This window comes from Haliotis rubra, unplaced genomic scaffold, assembly GCF_003918875.1.
Source record: "Haliotis rubra isolate DU_JTF1 unplaced genomic scaffold, ASM391887v1 Scf489, whole genome shotgun sequence".
Lineage (NCBI taxonomy): Eukaryota > Metazoa > Mollusca > Gastropoda > Lepetellida > Haliotidae > Haliotis > Haliotis rubra.
In genome coordinates, this window is record NW_025767178.1 from 589,893 (window position 1) to 606,608 (window position 16,716).

General features: G+C 45.0%; 1 protein-coding gene across 1 annotated transcript in view; it reads left to right on the forward strand.

Annotated features, from left to right (window-relative positions):
- LOC124291279 overlaps positions 1 to 16,716 on the forward strand; it is a 32,392-nt gene that overhangs the window by 8,583 nt on the left and 7,093 nt on the right. Inside the window, exons 6-7 of the mRNA XM_046728251.1 lie at positions 11,720 to 11,837; positions 16,519 to 16,716. Coding sequence (XP_046584207.1) covers positions 11,720 to 11,837; positions 16,519 to 16,716 — 316 coding nt within the window. The remainder of the gene's footprint in view (positions 1 to 11,719; positions 11,838 to 16,518) is intronic.

The window sequence follows — 16,716 nt, forward strand, 5'->3', positions numbered from 1 at the left end:
ATCGCACAAACCGAACGCAACAACCATCATGTGAACACTGACACCACACAAACCGACAGTAACTACCAGCATGTGAACACTGACATCGCATAAACCGACAGTAACTACCATCATGTGAACACTGACACCGCACTGACACAAACCGACAGTAACTACCATCATGTGAACACTGACATCGCACCAAACAACAGTAACTACCATCATGTGAACACTGACATCGCACCCACCAACAGTAACTACCATCATGTGAACACTGACATCGCACCCACCAACAGTAACTACCATCATGTGAACACTGACATCGCACAAACCAACAGTAACTACCATCATGTGAACACTGACATCGCACCAACCAACAGTAACTACCATCATGTGAACACTGACATCGCACAAACCGACAGTAACTACCATCATGTGAACACTGACATCGCATAAACCAACAGTAACTACCATCATGTGAACACTGACATCGCACCAACCAACAGTTAACTACCATCATGTGAACACTAACATCGCACCAACCAACAGTAACTACCATCATGTGAACACTGACATCGCACCAACCAACAGTAACTACCATCATGTGAACACTGACATCGCACCAACCAACAGTAACTACCATCATGTGAACACTGACATCGCACCAACCAACAGTAACTACCATCATGTGAACACTGACATCGCACCCACCAACAGTAACTACCATCATGTGAACACTGACATCGCACCCACCAACAGTAACAACCATCATGTGAACACTGACATCGCACCCACCAACGGTAACTACCATCATGTGAACACTAACATCGCACAAACCGAATGCAACAACCATCATGTGAACACTGATATCGCACCCACCAACATTATCTACCATGATGTGAACACTGACATCACACCCACCAACAGTAACTACCATCATGTGAATACTGACATCGCACCCACCAACAGTAACAACCATCATGTGAACACTGACATCGCACCCACCAACGGTAACAACCATCATGTGAACACTGACATCGCACCCACCAACATTAACAACCATCATGTGAACACTGACATCGCGACCACCAACATTAACTACCATCATGTGAACACTGTCATCGCACAAACCAACAGTAACTACCATCATGTGAACACTGACATCGCACCCACCAACAGTAACTACCATCATGTGAACACTAACATCGCACAAACCGAACGCAACAACCATCATGTGAACACTGACACCACACAAACCGACAGTAACTACCATCATGTGAACACTGACATCGCATAAACCGACAGTAACTACCATTATGTGAACACTGACACCGCACAAACCGACAGTAACTACCAGCATGTGAACACTGACATCGCATAAACCAACAGTAACTACCATCATGTGAACACTGACATCGCACCAACCAACAGTAACAACCATCATGTGAACACTGACATCGCACCCACCAACAGTAACAACCATCATGTGAACACTGACATCGCACAAACCGACAGTAACTACCATCATGTGAACACTGACATCGTACCAACCAACAGTAACAACCATCATGTGAACACTGACATCGCACAAACCGACAGTAACTACCATCATGTGAACACTGACATCGCACCCAACCAACAGTAACTACCATCATGTGAACACTGACATCGCACCAACCAACAGTAACTACCATCATGTGAACACTGACATCGCACCCACCAACAGTAACAACCATCATGTGAACACTGACATCGCACCAACCAACAGTAACTACCATCATGTGAACACTGACATCGTACCCACCAACAGTAACAACCATCATGTGAACACTGACATCGCACCAACCAACAGTAACTACCATCATGTGAACACTGACATCGCACCAACCAACAGTAACTACCATCATGTGAACACTGACATCGCACCCACCAACAGTAACAACCATCATGTGAACACTGACATCGCACAAACCAACAGTAACTACCATCATGTGAACACTGACATCGCACAAACCAACAGTAACTACCATCATGTGAACACTGACATCGCACCCACCAACAGTAACTACCATCATGTGAACACTGACATCACACCCACCAACAGTAACAACCATCATGTGAACACCGACATCGCACCCACCAACAGTAATAACCATCATGTGAACACTGACATCGCGACCACATACATTAACTACCATCATGTGAACACTGACATCGTACCCACCAACAGTAACAACCATCAAGTGAACACTGACACCGCACAAACCGACAGTAACTACCATTATGTGAACCTGACATACCCACCAACAGTGACCATCATCTGAACACTGACATCACACAAACCGACAGTAACTACCATCATGTGAACACTGACATCGTACCAACCAACAGTAACTACCATCATGTGAACACTGACATCGCACAAACCGACAGTAACTACCATCATGTGAACACTGACATCGCATAAACCGACAGTAACTACCATCATGTGAACACTGACATCGCACCCACCAACAGTAACAACCATCATGTGAACACTGACATCGTACCCACCAACAGTAACAACCAACATGTGAATATTGGCATCGCACAAACCGACAGTAACTACCATCATGTGAACACTGACATCGCACCCACCAACAGTAACAACCATCATGTGAACACTGACATCGCACACAAACCGACAGTAACTACCATCATGTGAACACTGACATCGTACCCACCAACAGTAACTACCATCATGTGAACACTGACATCGCACAAACCGACAGTAACTACCATCATGTGAACACTGACATCGCATAAACCGACAGTAACTACCATCATGTGAACACTGACATCGCACCCACCAACAGTAACAACCATCATGTGAACACTGACATCGCACCCACCAACAGTAACAACCATCATGTGAACACTGACATCGCACAAACCGACAGTAACTACCATCATGTGAACACTGACATCGCACCCACCAACAGTAACAACCATCATGTGAACACTGACATCGCACCCACCAACAGTAACTACCATCATGTGAACACTGACATCGCACCACCGACAGTAACAACCATCATGTGAACACTGACATCGCACCCACCAACAGTAACTACCATCATGTGAACACTGACATCGCACCCACCAACAGTAACAACCATCATGTGAACACTGACATCGCACCCACCAACAGTAACTACCATCATGTGAACACTGACATCGCGACCACCAACATTAACTACCAGCATGTGAACACTGACATCGTACCCACCAACAGTAACAACCATCATGTGAACACTGACATCGCATAAACCGACAGTAACTACCATCATGTGAACACTGACATCGCACCCACCAACAGTAACAACCATCATGTGAACACTGACATCGCACAAACCGACAGTAACTACCATCATGTGAACACTGACATCGCACCAACCAACAGTAACTACCATCATGTGAACACTGACATCGCACAAACCGACAGTAACTACCATCATGTGAACACTGACATCGCACCAACCAACAGTAACTACCATCATGTGAACACTGACATCGCACCCACCAACAGTAACTACCATCATGTGAACACTGACATCGCACCCACCAACAGTAACAACCATCATGTGAACACTGACATCGCACAAACCAACAGTAACTACCATCATGTGAACACTGACATCGCACCCACCAACAGTAACAACCATCATGTGAACACTGACATCGCACAAACCGACAGTAACTACCATCATGTGAACACTGACATCGCATAAACCAACAGTAACTACCATCATGTGAACACTGACATCGCACCCACCAACAGTAACAACCATCATGTGAACACTGACATCGCACCCACCAACAGTAACAACCATCATGTGAACACTGACATCGCACAAACCAACAGTAACTACCATCATGTGAACACTGACATCGCACCAACCAACAGTAACTACCATCATGTGAACACTGACATCGCACCAACCAACAGTAACTACCATCATGTGAACACTGACATCGCACAAACCAACAGTAACTACCATCATGTGAACACTGACATCGCACCCACCAACAGTAACAACCATCATGTGAACACTGACATCGCACAAACCAACAGTAACTACCATCATGTGAACACTGACATCGCACCCACCAACAGTAACTACCATCATGTGAACACTGACATCGCACCCACCAACAGTAACAACCATCATGTGAACACTGACATCGCACCCACCAACAGTAACTACCATCATGTGAACACTGACATCGCACCCACCAACAGTAACAACCATCATGTGAACACTGACATCGCACCAACCAACAGTAACTACCATCATGTGAACACTGACATCGCACACACCAACAGTAACTACCATCATGTGAACACTGACATCGCACCCACCAACAGTAACTACCATCATGTGAACACTGACATTGCACCCACCAACAGTAACTACCAACATGTGAACACTGACATCGCACAAACCGACAGTAACAACCATCATGTGAACACTGACATCGCACCAACCAACAGTAACTAACCATCATGTGAACACTGACATCGCACCCACCAACAGTAACTACCATCATGTGAACACTGACATCGCACCCAACCAACAGTAACTACCATCATGTGAACACTGACATCGCACAAACCGACAGCAACAACCATCATGTGAACACTGACATCGCACCCACCAACAGTAACTACCATCATGTGAACACTGACATCGCACCCACCAACAGTAACTACCATCATGTGAACACTGACATCGCACCCACCAACAGTAACTACCATCATGTGAACACTGACATCGCACCAACCAACAGTAACTACCATCATGTGAACACTGACATCGCACCAACCAACAGTAACTACCATCATGTGAACACTGACATCGAACCCACCAACAGTAACTACCATCATGTGAACACTGACATCGAACCCACCAACAGTAACTACCATCATGTGAACACTGACATCGCACCCACCAACAGTAACTACCATCATGTGAACACTGACATCGCACCCACCAACAGTAACAACCATCATGTGAACACTGACATCGCACAAACCAACAGTAACTACCATCATGTGAACACTGACATCGCACCCACCAACAGTAACTACCATCATGTGAACACTGACATCGCACCCACCAACAGTAACTACCATCATGTGAACACTGACATCGCACCCACCAACAGTAACAACCATCATGTGAACACTGACATCGCACCCACCAACAGTAACTACCATCATGTGAACACTGACATCGCACCCACCAACAGTAACTACCATCATGTGAACACTGACATCGCACCCACCAACAGTAACTACCATCATGTGAACACTGACATCGCACCAACCAACAGTAACTACCATCATGTGAACACTGACATCGCACCAACCAACAGTAACTACCATCATGTGAACACTGACATCGCACCAACCAACAGTAACAACCATCATGTGAACACTGACATCGTACCCAGCAACAGTAACTACCATCATGTGAACACTAACATTGCACCCTCCAACAGTAACAACCAACATGTGAATATTGACATCGCACAAACCGACAGTAACTACCATCATGTGAACACTGACATCGCACCCACCAACAGTAACAACCATCATGTGAACACTGACATCGCACCCACCAACAGTAACTACCATCATGTGAACACTGACATCGCACCCACCAACAGTAACTACCATCATGTGAACACTGACATCGCACCAACCAACAGTAACAACCATCATGTGAACACTGACATCGCACCCACCAACAGTAACTACCATCATGTGAACACTGACATCGCACCCACCAACAGTAACTACCATCATGTGAACACTGACATCGCACCCACCAACAGTAACTACCATCATGTGAACACTGACATCGTACCCACCAACAGTAACTACCATCATGTGAACACTGACATCGCACCCACCAACAGTAACTACCATCATGTGAACACTGACATCGCACAAACCGACAGTAACAACCATCATGTGAACACTGACATCGCACCCACCAACAGTAACAACCATCATGTGAACACTGACATCGCACCCACCAACAGTAACTACCATCATGTGAACACTGACATCGCACCCACCAACAGTAACAACCATCATGTGAACACTGACATCGCACCAACCAACAGTAACTACCATCATGTGAACACTGACATCGCACCCACCAACAGTAACTACCATCATGTGAACACTGACATCGCACCCACCAACAGTAACTACCATCATGAGAACACTGACATTGCACCCTCCAACAGTAACTACCATCATGTGAACACTGACATCGCACAAACCGACAGTAACTACCATCATGTGAACACTGACATCGCACCCACCAACAGTAACTACCATCATGTGAACACTGACATCGCACCCACCAACAGTAACTACCATCATGTGAACACTGACATCGCACCCACCAACAGTAACAACCATCATGTGAACACTGACATCGTACCCACCAACAGTAACTACCATCATGTGAACACTGACATTGCACCCTCCAACAGTAACTACCAACATGTGAATATTGGCATCGCACAAACCGACAGTAACTACCATCATGTGAACACTGACATCGAACCCACCAACAGTAACTACCATCATGTGAACACTGACATCGCACCCACCAACAGTAACTACCATCATGTGAACACTGACATCGCACCAACCAACAGTAACAACCATCATGTGAACACTGACATCGCACAAACCAACAGTAACTACCATCATGTGAACACTGACATCGCACCCACCAACAGTAACAACCATCATGTGAACACTGACATCGTACAAACCGACAGCAACAACCATCATGTGAACACTGACATCGCACCCACCAACAGTAACAACCATCATGTGAACACTGACATCGCACCCACCAACAGTAGTAACTATCATGATGTGAACACTGACATCGCACCCACCAACAGTAACAACCATCATGTGAACACTGACATCGCACCAACCACCAACAGTGAACACGACGCGCAACAGTAGCTACCATCATGTGAACACTGACATCGCACCCACCAACAGTAACTACCATCATGTGAACACTGACATCGCACCCACCAACAGTAACTACCATCATGTGAACACTGACATCGCACAAACCGACAGTAACTACCATCATGTGAACACTGACATCGCACCCACCAACAGTAACTACCATCATGTGAACACTGACATCGCACCCACCAACAGTAACTACCATCATGTGAACACTGACATCGCACAAACCAACAGTAACTACCATCATGTGAACACTGACATCGCACCCACCAACAGTAACTACCATCATGTGAACACTGACATCGCACCCACCAACAGTAACAACCAACATGTGAATATTGACATCGCACAAACCGACAGCAACAACCATCATGTGAACACTGACATCGCACCCACCAACAGTAACAACCATCATGTGAACACTGACATCGCACCCACCAACAGTAACAACCATCATGTGAACACTGACATCGCACCCACCAACAGTAACTACCATCATGTGAACACTGACATCGCACCCACCAACAGTAACAACCATCATGTGAACACTGACATCGAACCAACCAACAGTAACTACCATCATGTGAACACTGACATCGCACCCACCAACAGTAACTACCATCATGTGAACACTGACATCGCACCCACCAACAGTAACTACCATCATGTGAACACTGACATCGCACCCACCAACAGTAACTACCATCATATGAACACTGACATCGCACCAACCAACAGTAACTACCATCATGTGAACACTGACATCGCACCCACCAACAGTAACTACCATCATGTGAACACTGACATCGCACCCACCAACAGTAACTACCATCATGTGAACACTGACATCGCACCCACCAACAGTAACTACCATCATGTGAACACTGACATCGCACCCACCAACAGTAACAACCATCATGTGAACACTGACATCGCACCCACCAACAGTAACTACCATCATGTGAACACTGACATCGCACCAAACCAACAGTAACTACCATCATGTGAACACTGACATCGAACCCACCAACAGTAGTAACTACCATCATGTGAACACTGACATCGCACCCACCAACAGTAACTACCATCATGTGAACACTGACATCGCACCCACCAACAGTAACTACCATCATGTGAACACTGACATCGCACCCACCAACAGTAACTACCATCATGTGAACACTGACATCGCACCCACCAACAGTAACTACCATCATGTGAACACTGACATCGCACCCACCAACAGTAACTACCATCATGTGAACACTGACATCGCACCCACCAACAGTAACTACCATCATGTGAACACTGACATCGAACACCAACCAACAGTAACTACCATCATGTGAACACTGACATCGCACCCACCAACAGTAACTACCATCATGTGAACACTGACATCGCACCCACCAACAGTAACTACCATCATGTGAACACTGACATCGCACCCACCAACAGTAACTACCATCATGAACACTGACATCGCACCCACCAACAGTAACTACCATCATGTGAACACTGACATCGCACCCACCAACAGTAACAACCATCATGTGAACACTGACATCGCACAAACCAACAGTAACTACCATCATGTGAACACTGACATCGCACCCACCAACAGTAACAACCATCATGTGAACACTGACATCGCACCCACCAACAGTAACTACCATCATGTGAACACTGACATCGCACCCACCAACAGTAACTACCATCATGTGAACACTGACATCGCACCCACCAACAGTAACAACCATCATGTGAACACTGACATCGCACCAACCAACAGTAACTACCATCATGTGAACACTGACATCGCACCCACCAACAGTAACTACCATCATGTGAACACTGACATCGCACCCACCAACAGTAACTACCATCATGTGAACACTGACATCGCACCCACCAACAGTAACAACCATCATGTGAACACTGACATCGCACCCACCAACAGTAACTACCATCATGTGAACACTGACATTGCACTGGCATCCAACCAACAGTAACTACCATCATGTGAACACTGACATCGCACCCACCAACAGTAACTACCATCATGTGAACACTGACATCGCACCCACCAACAGTAACTACCATCATGTGAACACTGACATCGCACCCACCAACAGTAACTACCATCATGTGAACACTGACATCGCACCCACCAACAGTAACTACCATCATGTGAACACTGACATCGCACCCACCAACAGTAACTACCATCATGTGAACACTGACATCGCACCCACCAACAGTAACAACCATCATGTGAACACTGACATCGCACCCACCAACAGTAACTACCATCATGTGAACACTGACATCGCACACCAACAGTAACTACCATCATGTGAACACTGACATCGCACCCACCAACAGTAACTACCATCATGTGAACACTGACATCGCACCAACCAACAGTAACTACCATCATGTGAACACTGACATCGCACCCACCAACAGTAACTACCATCATGTGAACACTGACATCGCACCCACCAACAGTAACTACCATCATGTGAACACTGACATCGCACCCACCAACAGTAACTACCATCATGTGAACACTGACATCGCACCCACCAACAGTAACTACCATCATGTGAACACTGACATCGCACCCACCAACAGTAACTACCATCATGTGAACACTGACATCGCACCCACCAACAGTAACAACCATCATGTGAACACTGACATCGCACCCACCAACAGTAACTACCATCATGTGAACACTGACATCGCACCCACCAACAGTAACTACCATCATGTGAACACTGACATCGCACCCACCAACAGTAACAACCATCATGTGAACACTGACATCGCACCAAACCAACAGTAACTACCATCATGTGAACACTGACATCGCACCCACCAACAGTAACTACCATCATGTGAACACTGACATCGCACCCACCAACAGTAACAACCATCATGTGAACACTGACATCGCACCCAACCAACAGTAACTACCATCATGTGAACACTGACATCGCACCCACCAACAGTAACTACCATCATGTGAACACTGACATCGCACCCACCAACAGTAACTACCATCATGTGAACACTGACATCGCACCCACCAACAGTAACAACCATCATGTGAACACTGACATCGCACCCACCAACAGTAACTACCATCATGTGAACACTGACATCGAACCCACCAACAGTAACTACCATCATGTGAACACTGACATCGCACCCACCAACAGTAACTACCATCATGTGAACACTGACATCGAACAACCGACAGTAACTACCATCATGTGAACACTGACATCGAACCAACCAACAGTAACTACCATCATGTGAACACTGACATCGAACCCACCAACAGTAACTACCATCATGTGAACACTGACATCGAACCCACCAACAGTAACTACCATCATGTGAACACTGACATCGCACCAAACCAACAGTAACTACCATCATGTGAACACTGACATCGAACCCACCAACAGTAACTACCATCATGAGAACACTGACATCGAACCCACCAACAGTAACTACCATCATGTGAACACTGACATCGCACCAAACAACAGTAACTACCATCATGTGAACACTGACATCGCACCCACCAACAGTAACTACCATCATGTGAACACTGACATCGCACCAACCAACAGTAACTACCATCATGTGAACACTGACATCGCACCCACCAAAAGTAACTACCATCATGTGAACACTGACATCGCACCCACCAAAAGTAACTACCATCATGTGAACACTGACATTGCATCCTCCAACATATCTTTCTTGTCAATTAGAGATGTCTGTGAACGGCATTTAGAAGTGATGCTCATAATTTCACGAATTTATTGATTTCAACTTTATTTTGAGGAACACGACACTTCGGAGTATATTCATACTCCTTCATCAGGTGAATGAAAAAACTAGGAAACAGATGTCTATATAACTTATGTGCATGTGAAACAACAGCAGTGATAAGATAACATCCTCCGCAACAAGCTCCAAACCAGAAGTGACGACCTTGACACCATACTCACCATAGAAAGAATCATCAACCTCGCCTCCAGGTGTCTTGACACAAGATCTACAGGCAAATACATGGACTGAATATGGGTTCTCCTCTGTCTCCAGTCATCACTGAAATATATATGACATCTTTCGGGGAATCAACAACAGTGATAAGAAAAGAAGAGACGCCAGTGGTTAATGGCAATAAACAAGTAGAGGCCAGGAATTAATCCAGGCATATATAGTCCTGAAAGTGATAAGCTCGATGACAGACATATTCCCTGGTCACGGTTGATTAACGTCTGGGATGCCTTGATGTCTATGGCCTCTTGCAGTTTCCTTTGAGGTGTAATGGATGTACTGGTGTGTGTGTGTGTGTGTGTGCGTGTGTGTGTGTTTGCTTGTGATAAACATATGTTCCTAGTTGAAAGGCGTTTTTCATAGATGTCATAAATATTTCATTGATAAGAGGAACCCATGGGCAATAGATCTTGTCGTTGAAGGTGGCGTTGTGTGAAAGACGCTGGAGGAGAGGTAGGTGATTCTATCTATTGAGAGTGTGGTGTCTAGATCGCCACTTCTTGGATCAGATTCAGAGGGCAATGAATTTAGTTATGTGAAAACAGCTCTGCTGGTAAATATACATTACATGACCATAACGTTTTTCATCACATGTCGCAGGAAAACAATGCTATAGCCAAGTTCGACCTGGACAATCTGGCGGGCGGTGTAGACATATACAGCCTTGGCACCAAAGACTGGAACAACTTTGACATCGACACCAGTGACAAAGACAATGGTAGGCAATACATGTATATCGCTTCCAGAATTCAGAGGATTGGCTAGCTAACTTAAACAATATAACTCCCTCTTGCACGCCCTGGTGTTGTCACATTGTAGCTACATGACAATGATCAGAGAAAAATGATAATGTTCTCACTAAGTGAAGGTGTGTTTTCTATCGTGTAAATACTTACACGTTCAGGTCATTCTAAATACGTGTGTCTTTCTTCCGGTAGTGTCAAATATGGTGTTGTGGCTGACGTAATGTATTCTGAAATCATATTTAGTGAGTAACATGGTGTGGAAATAAAGTGTAGTGGGTAACGTCATATACTGACAAGCGTGGTGTAAAGGGCAACAAAAGTAGTGGGTAACGTCATATACTAACAAACGTGGTATAAAGGGCAACAAAGTGTAGTGGGTAACGTCATATACTGACAAGCGTGGTGTAAAGGGCAACAAAGTGTAGTGGGTAACGTCATATACTGACAAACGTGGTGTAAAGGGCAACAAAGTGTAGTGGGTAACGTCATATACTGACAAACGTGGTGTAAAGGGCAACAAAGTGTAGTGGGTAACGTCATATCCTGACAAACGTGGTGTAAAGGGCAACACAGTGTAGTGGGTAACGTCATATACTGACAAACGTGGTGTAAAGGGCAACAAAGTGTAGTGGGTAACGTCATATACTGACAAGCGTGGTGTAAAGGGCAACAAAGTGTAGTGGGTAACGTCATATACTGACAAACGTTGTGTAAAGGGCAGCAAAGTGTAGCGGTGGGTAACGTCATATACTGACAAACGTGGTGTAAAGGGCAACAAAATGTAGTGGGTAACGTCATATACTGACAAACGTGGTGTAAAGGGCAACACAGTGTAGTGGGTAACGTCATATACTGACAAACGTGGTGTAAAGGGCAACAAAGTGTAGTGGGTAACGTCATATACTGACAAACGTGGTGTAAAGGGCAACAAATGTAGTGGGTAACGTCATATACTGACAAACGTGGTGTAAAGGGCAACAAAGTGTAGTGGGTAACGTCGCCATATACCGACAAACGAGGTGTAAGGGCAACAAAATGTAAGTGAGGTAACGTCATATACTCGACAAGCGTGGTGTAAAGGGCAACAAAGTGTAGTGGGTAACGTCATATACTGACAAGCGTGGTCAAAAGGGCAACAAAGTGTAGTGGGTAACGTCATATACTGACAAACGTTGTGTAAAGGGCAACACAGTGCAGTGGGTAACGTCATATACTGACAAACGTGGTGTAAAGGGCAACAAAATGTAGTGGGTAACGTCATATCCTGACAAACGTGGTGTAAAGGGCAACAAAATGTAGTGGGTAACGTCATATACTGACAAACGTGGTGTAAAGGGCAACACAGTGTAGTGGGTAACGTCATATACTGACAAGCGTGGTATAAAGGGCAACAAAGTGTAGTGGGTAACGTCATATAACTGTGTGCGTGTGTGTGTTTGCTTGTGATAAACACTTATGGTGTTCCCTAGTTGAAAGGCGTTTTTCATAGATGTCATAAATATTTCTGATAAGAGGAACCCATGGGCAATGAATCTTGTCGTTGAGAGGTGGCGTTGTAGTGAAAGACCTAGCTGCCGGAGGAGGTAGATTGATTCCTATCTAGCCGAGAGTTGTCTAGATCGCCACTTCTTGGATCAGATTCAGGAGGAATAGAATTTAGTTATGTAGAAAACAGCTCTGCTGGTAAATATACATTACGCGGAAGCCATAACGTTTTCATCACATGTCGCAGAAAAGGCTGTGCTTTACGTAAATTCTGAGCACGGACGATACTGGCGGGCGGTGTAGACATATACTCCCACAACCTTAGCACCGGAACTGGAACAACGACGACACCGGTGACAAAAGAGCAATGGTAGGCAATACATGTATATCGCTTCCAGAATTCAGAGAGGGTTAATTTATTCAGCTTAAACAATATAACTCCCTCTTGCACTTCCAGGTATTTGTCACATTGTCGCTACATGCCAATGATCGAGAGAAAAGCGATAATCTTCTCACTAAGTGAAGGTGTGTTTTCTATCGTTGTAAATGCATACCCGTTCGAAAAGGTCATTCTAAATACGTGTTAATCTTTCTTCCGGTAGTATCCAAATATAGTGTTGTGGCTGACGCTTGTATGTATTCACAAGTCGCCATTGAGTAGAAGTAACGCATGGTGTGGAAATAAAGTGTAGTGGGTAACGTCATATACTGACAAGCGTGGTGTAGAAGGGCAACAAAGAAGTAGTGGGTAACGTCATATACTAACAAACGTGGTATAAAAGGGCAACAGAAAAGTGTAGTAAGGTAACGTCATATACTGACAAACGTGGTGTAAGAGGGCAACAAAGTGTAGTGGGTAACGTCATATACTGACAAACGTGGTGTAAAGGGCAACAAAGTGTAGTGGGTAACGTCATATACTGACAAACGTGGTGTAAAGGGGCAACAAAGGGTGTAGTGGGGTAACGTCATATCGACAGCGGTATTGAGATTGGCAAGGGCAACACAGTGTGGTGGGTAACGTCATATACTGACAAACGTTGTGTAAAAGGGCAACAAAGTGTAGTGGGTAACGTCATATACTGTGAAAGCGTGGTGTAAAGACAACAAGAGTGTAAGTGGGTAGCGTCATATACTGACAAACGTTATGTAAAAGGGCAACACAGTGCAGTGGGTAACGTCATTATACTGACAAACGTGGTGTAAAGGGCAACAAAATGTAGTGGGTAACGTCATATGCTGACAAACGTGGTGTAAAGGGCAACGCACAGTGTAGTGGGTAACGTCATATACTGATGACAAACGTGGTGCCAAAGGGCAACAAAGTGTAGTGGGTAACGTCATATACTGACTGGCGTGGTGTAAAGGGCAACAAATGTAGTACGGCAACGTCACATACTGACAAAGCGTTGTGTAAAGGGCAACAAAGTGTAGTGGGTAACGTCATATACTGACAAACGAGGTGTAAAGGGCAACAAAATGTAGTGGGTAACGTCAGATACTGAAAAGCGTGGTGTAAAGGGCAACAAAGTGTAGTGGGTAACGTCATATACTGACAAGCGTGGTGTGAAGGACAACAAAGTGTAGTGGGTAACGTCATATACTGACAAGCGTGAATTGTAAGGGCAACAGTGTAGTGGGTAACGTCATATACTGACAAGAAAGCGTGGTGGTGAGAAGGGCAACAAAGTGTAGTGGGTAACGTCATATACTGACAAGCGTGGTATAAAGGGCAACAAAGTGTAGTGGGTAACGTCATATACTGACAAACGTGGTGTAAAGGGCAACAAAGTGTAGTGGGTAACGTCATATACTGGCAAACGTGGTGTAAAGGGCAACAAAGTGTAGTGGGTAACGTCATATACTGACAAACGTGGTGTAAAGGGCAACAAAGTGTAGTGGGTAACGTCATATACTGACAAACGTGGTGTAAAGGGCAACAAAGTGTAGTGGGTAACGTCATATACTGACAAACGTGGTGTAAAGGGCAACAAAGTGTAGTGGGTAACGTCATATACTGACAAACGTGGTGTAAAGGGCAACAAAGTGTAGTGGGTAACGTCATATACTGACAAACGTGGTGTAAAGGGCAACAAAGTGTAGTGGGTAACGCCATATACCGACAAACGTGGTGTAAAGGGCAACAAAGTGTAGTGGGTAACGTCATATACCGACAAACGTGGTGTAAGGGCAACAAAAGTGTAGTGTACGTCATATACTGACAAACGTGGTGTAAAGAGGGCAACAAAGTGTAGGTAACGTCATATACTGACAAACATGGTGTAAAGGGCAACAAAGTGTAGTGGGTAACGTCATATACTGACAAACGTGGTGTAAAGGGCAACAAAGTGTAATGAGTAACGTCATATACTGACAAGCGTGATGTAAAGGGCAACAAAGTGTAGTGGGTAACGTCATATAATGACAAGCGTGGTGTAAAGGGCAACAAAGTGTAGTGGGTAACGTCATATACTGACAAACGTTGTGTAAAGGGCAACAAAGTGTAGTGGGTAACGTCATATACTGACAAACGTGGTGTAAAGGGCAACAAAGTGTAGTAGGTAACGTCATATACTGACAAACGTGGTGTAAAGGGCAACAAAGTGTAGTGGGTAACGTCATATACTAACAAACGTGGTGTAAAGGGCAACAAAGTGTAGTGGGTAACGTCATATACTGACAAACGTGGTGTAAAGGGCAACAAAGTGTAGTGGGTAACGTCATATACTGACAAACGTGGTGTAAAGGGCAACAAAGTGTAGTGGGTAACGTCATATACTGACAAACGTGGTGTAAAGGGCAACAAAGTGTAGTGGGTAACGTCATATACTGACAAACATGGTGTAAAGGGCAACACAGTGTAGTGGGTAACGTCATATACTGACAAACGTGGTGTAAAGGGCAACAAAGTGTAATGAGTAACGTCATATACTGACAAGCGTGATGTAAAGGGCAACAAAGTGTAGTGGGTAACGTCATATAATGACAAGCGTGGTGTAAAGGGCAACAAAGTGTAGTGGGTAACGTCATATACTGACAAACGTGGTGTAAAGGGCAACAAAGTGTAGTGGGTAACTTTTTTTCGCCGTATTGCATCTTTGATGTCTTCTCAACCTTGGCAGCATGCCGTCGAAATTATAATTAATTTTGTATAATGCTGTGTTGTAGTTGTGAGTCCTGGGAACGACAATGTCAACCTTGTGCGTCGGAACATTCGGAGTTTCTATCAGGCAAAGAACGCTGACATACTCCACTTTAACAACAGCACCTTCCTTGTGACCGCCAACACCGGGGCATACAAGGCCTACACCACAGCTGTAGAGGGGGTAGCATTTAACGAGGCAGTCAGAGCACGCCTTATTGATG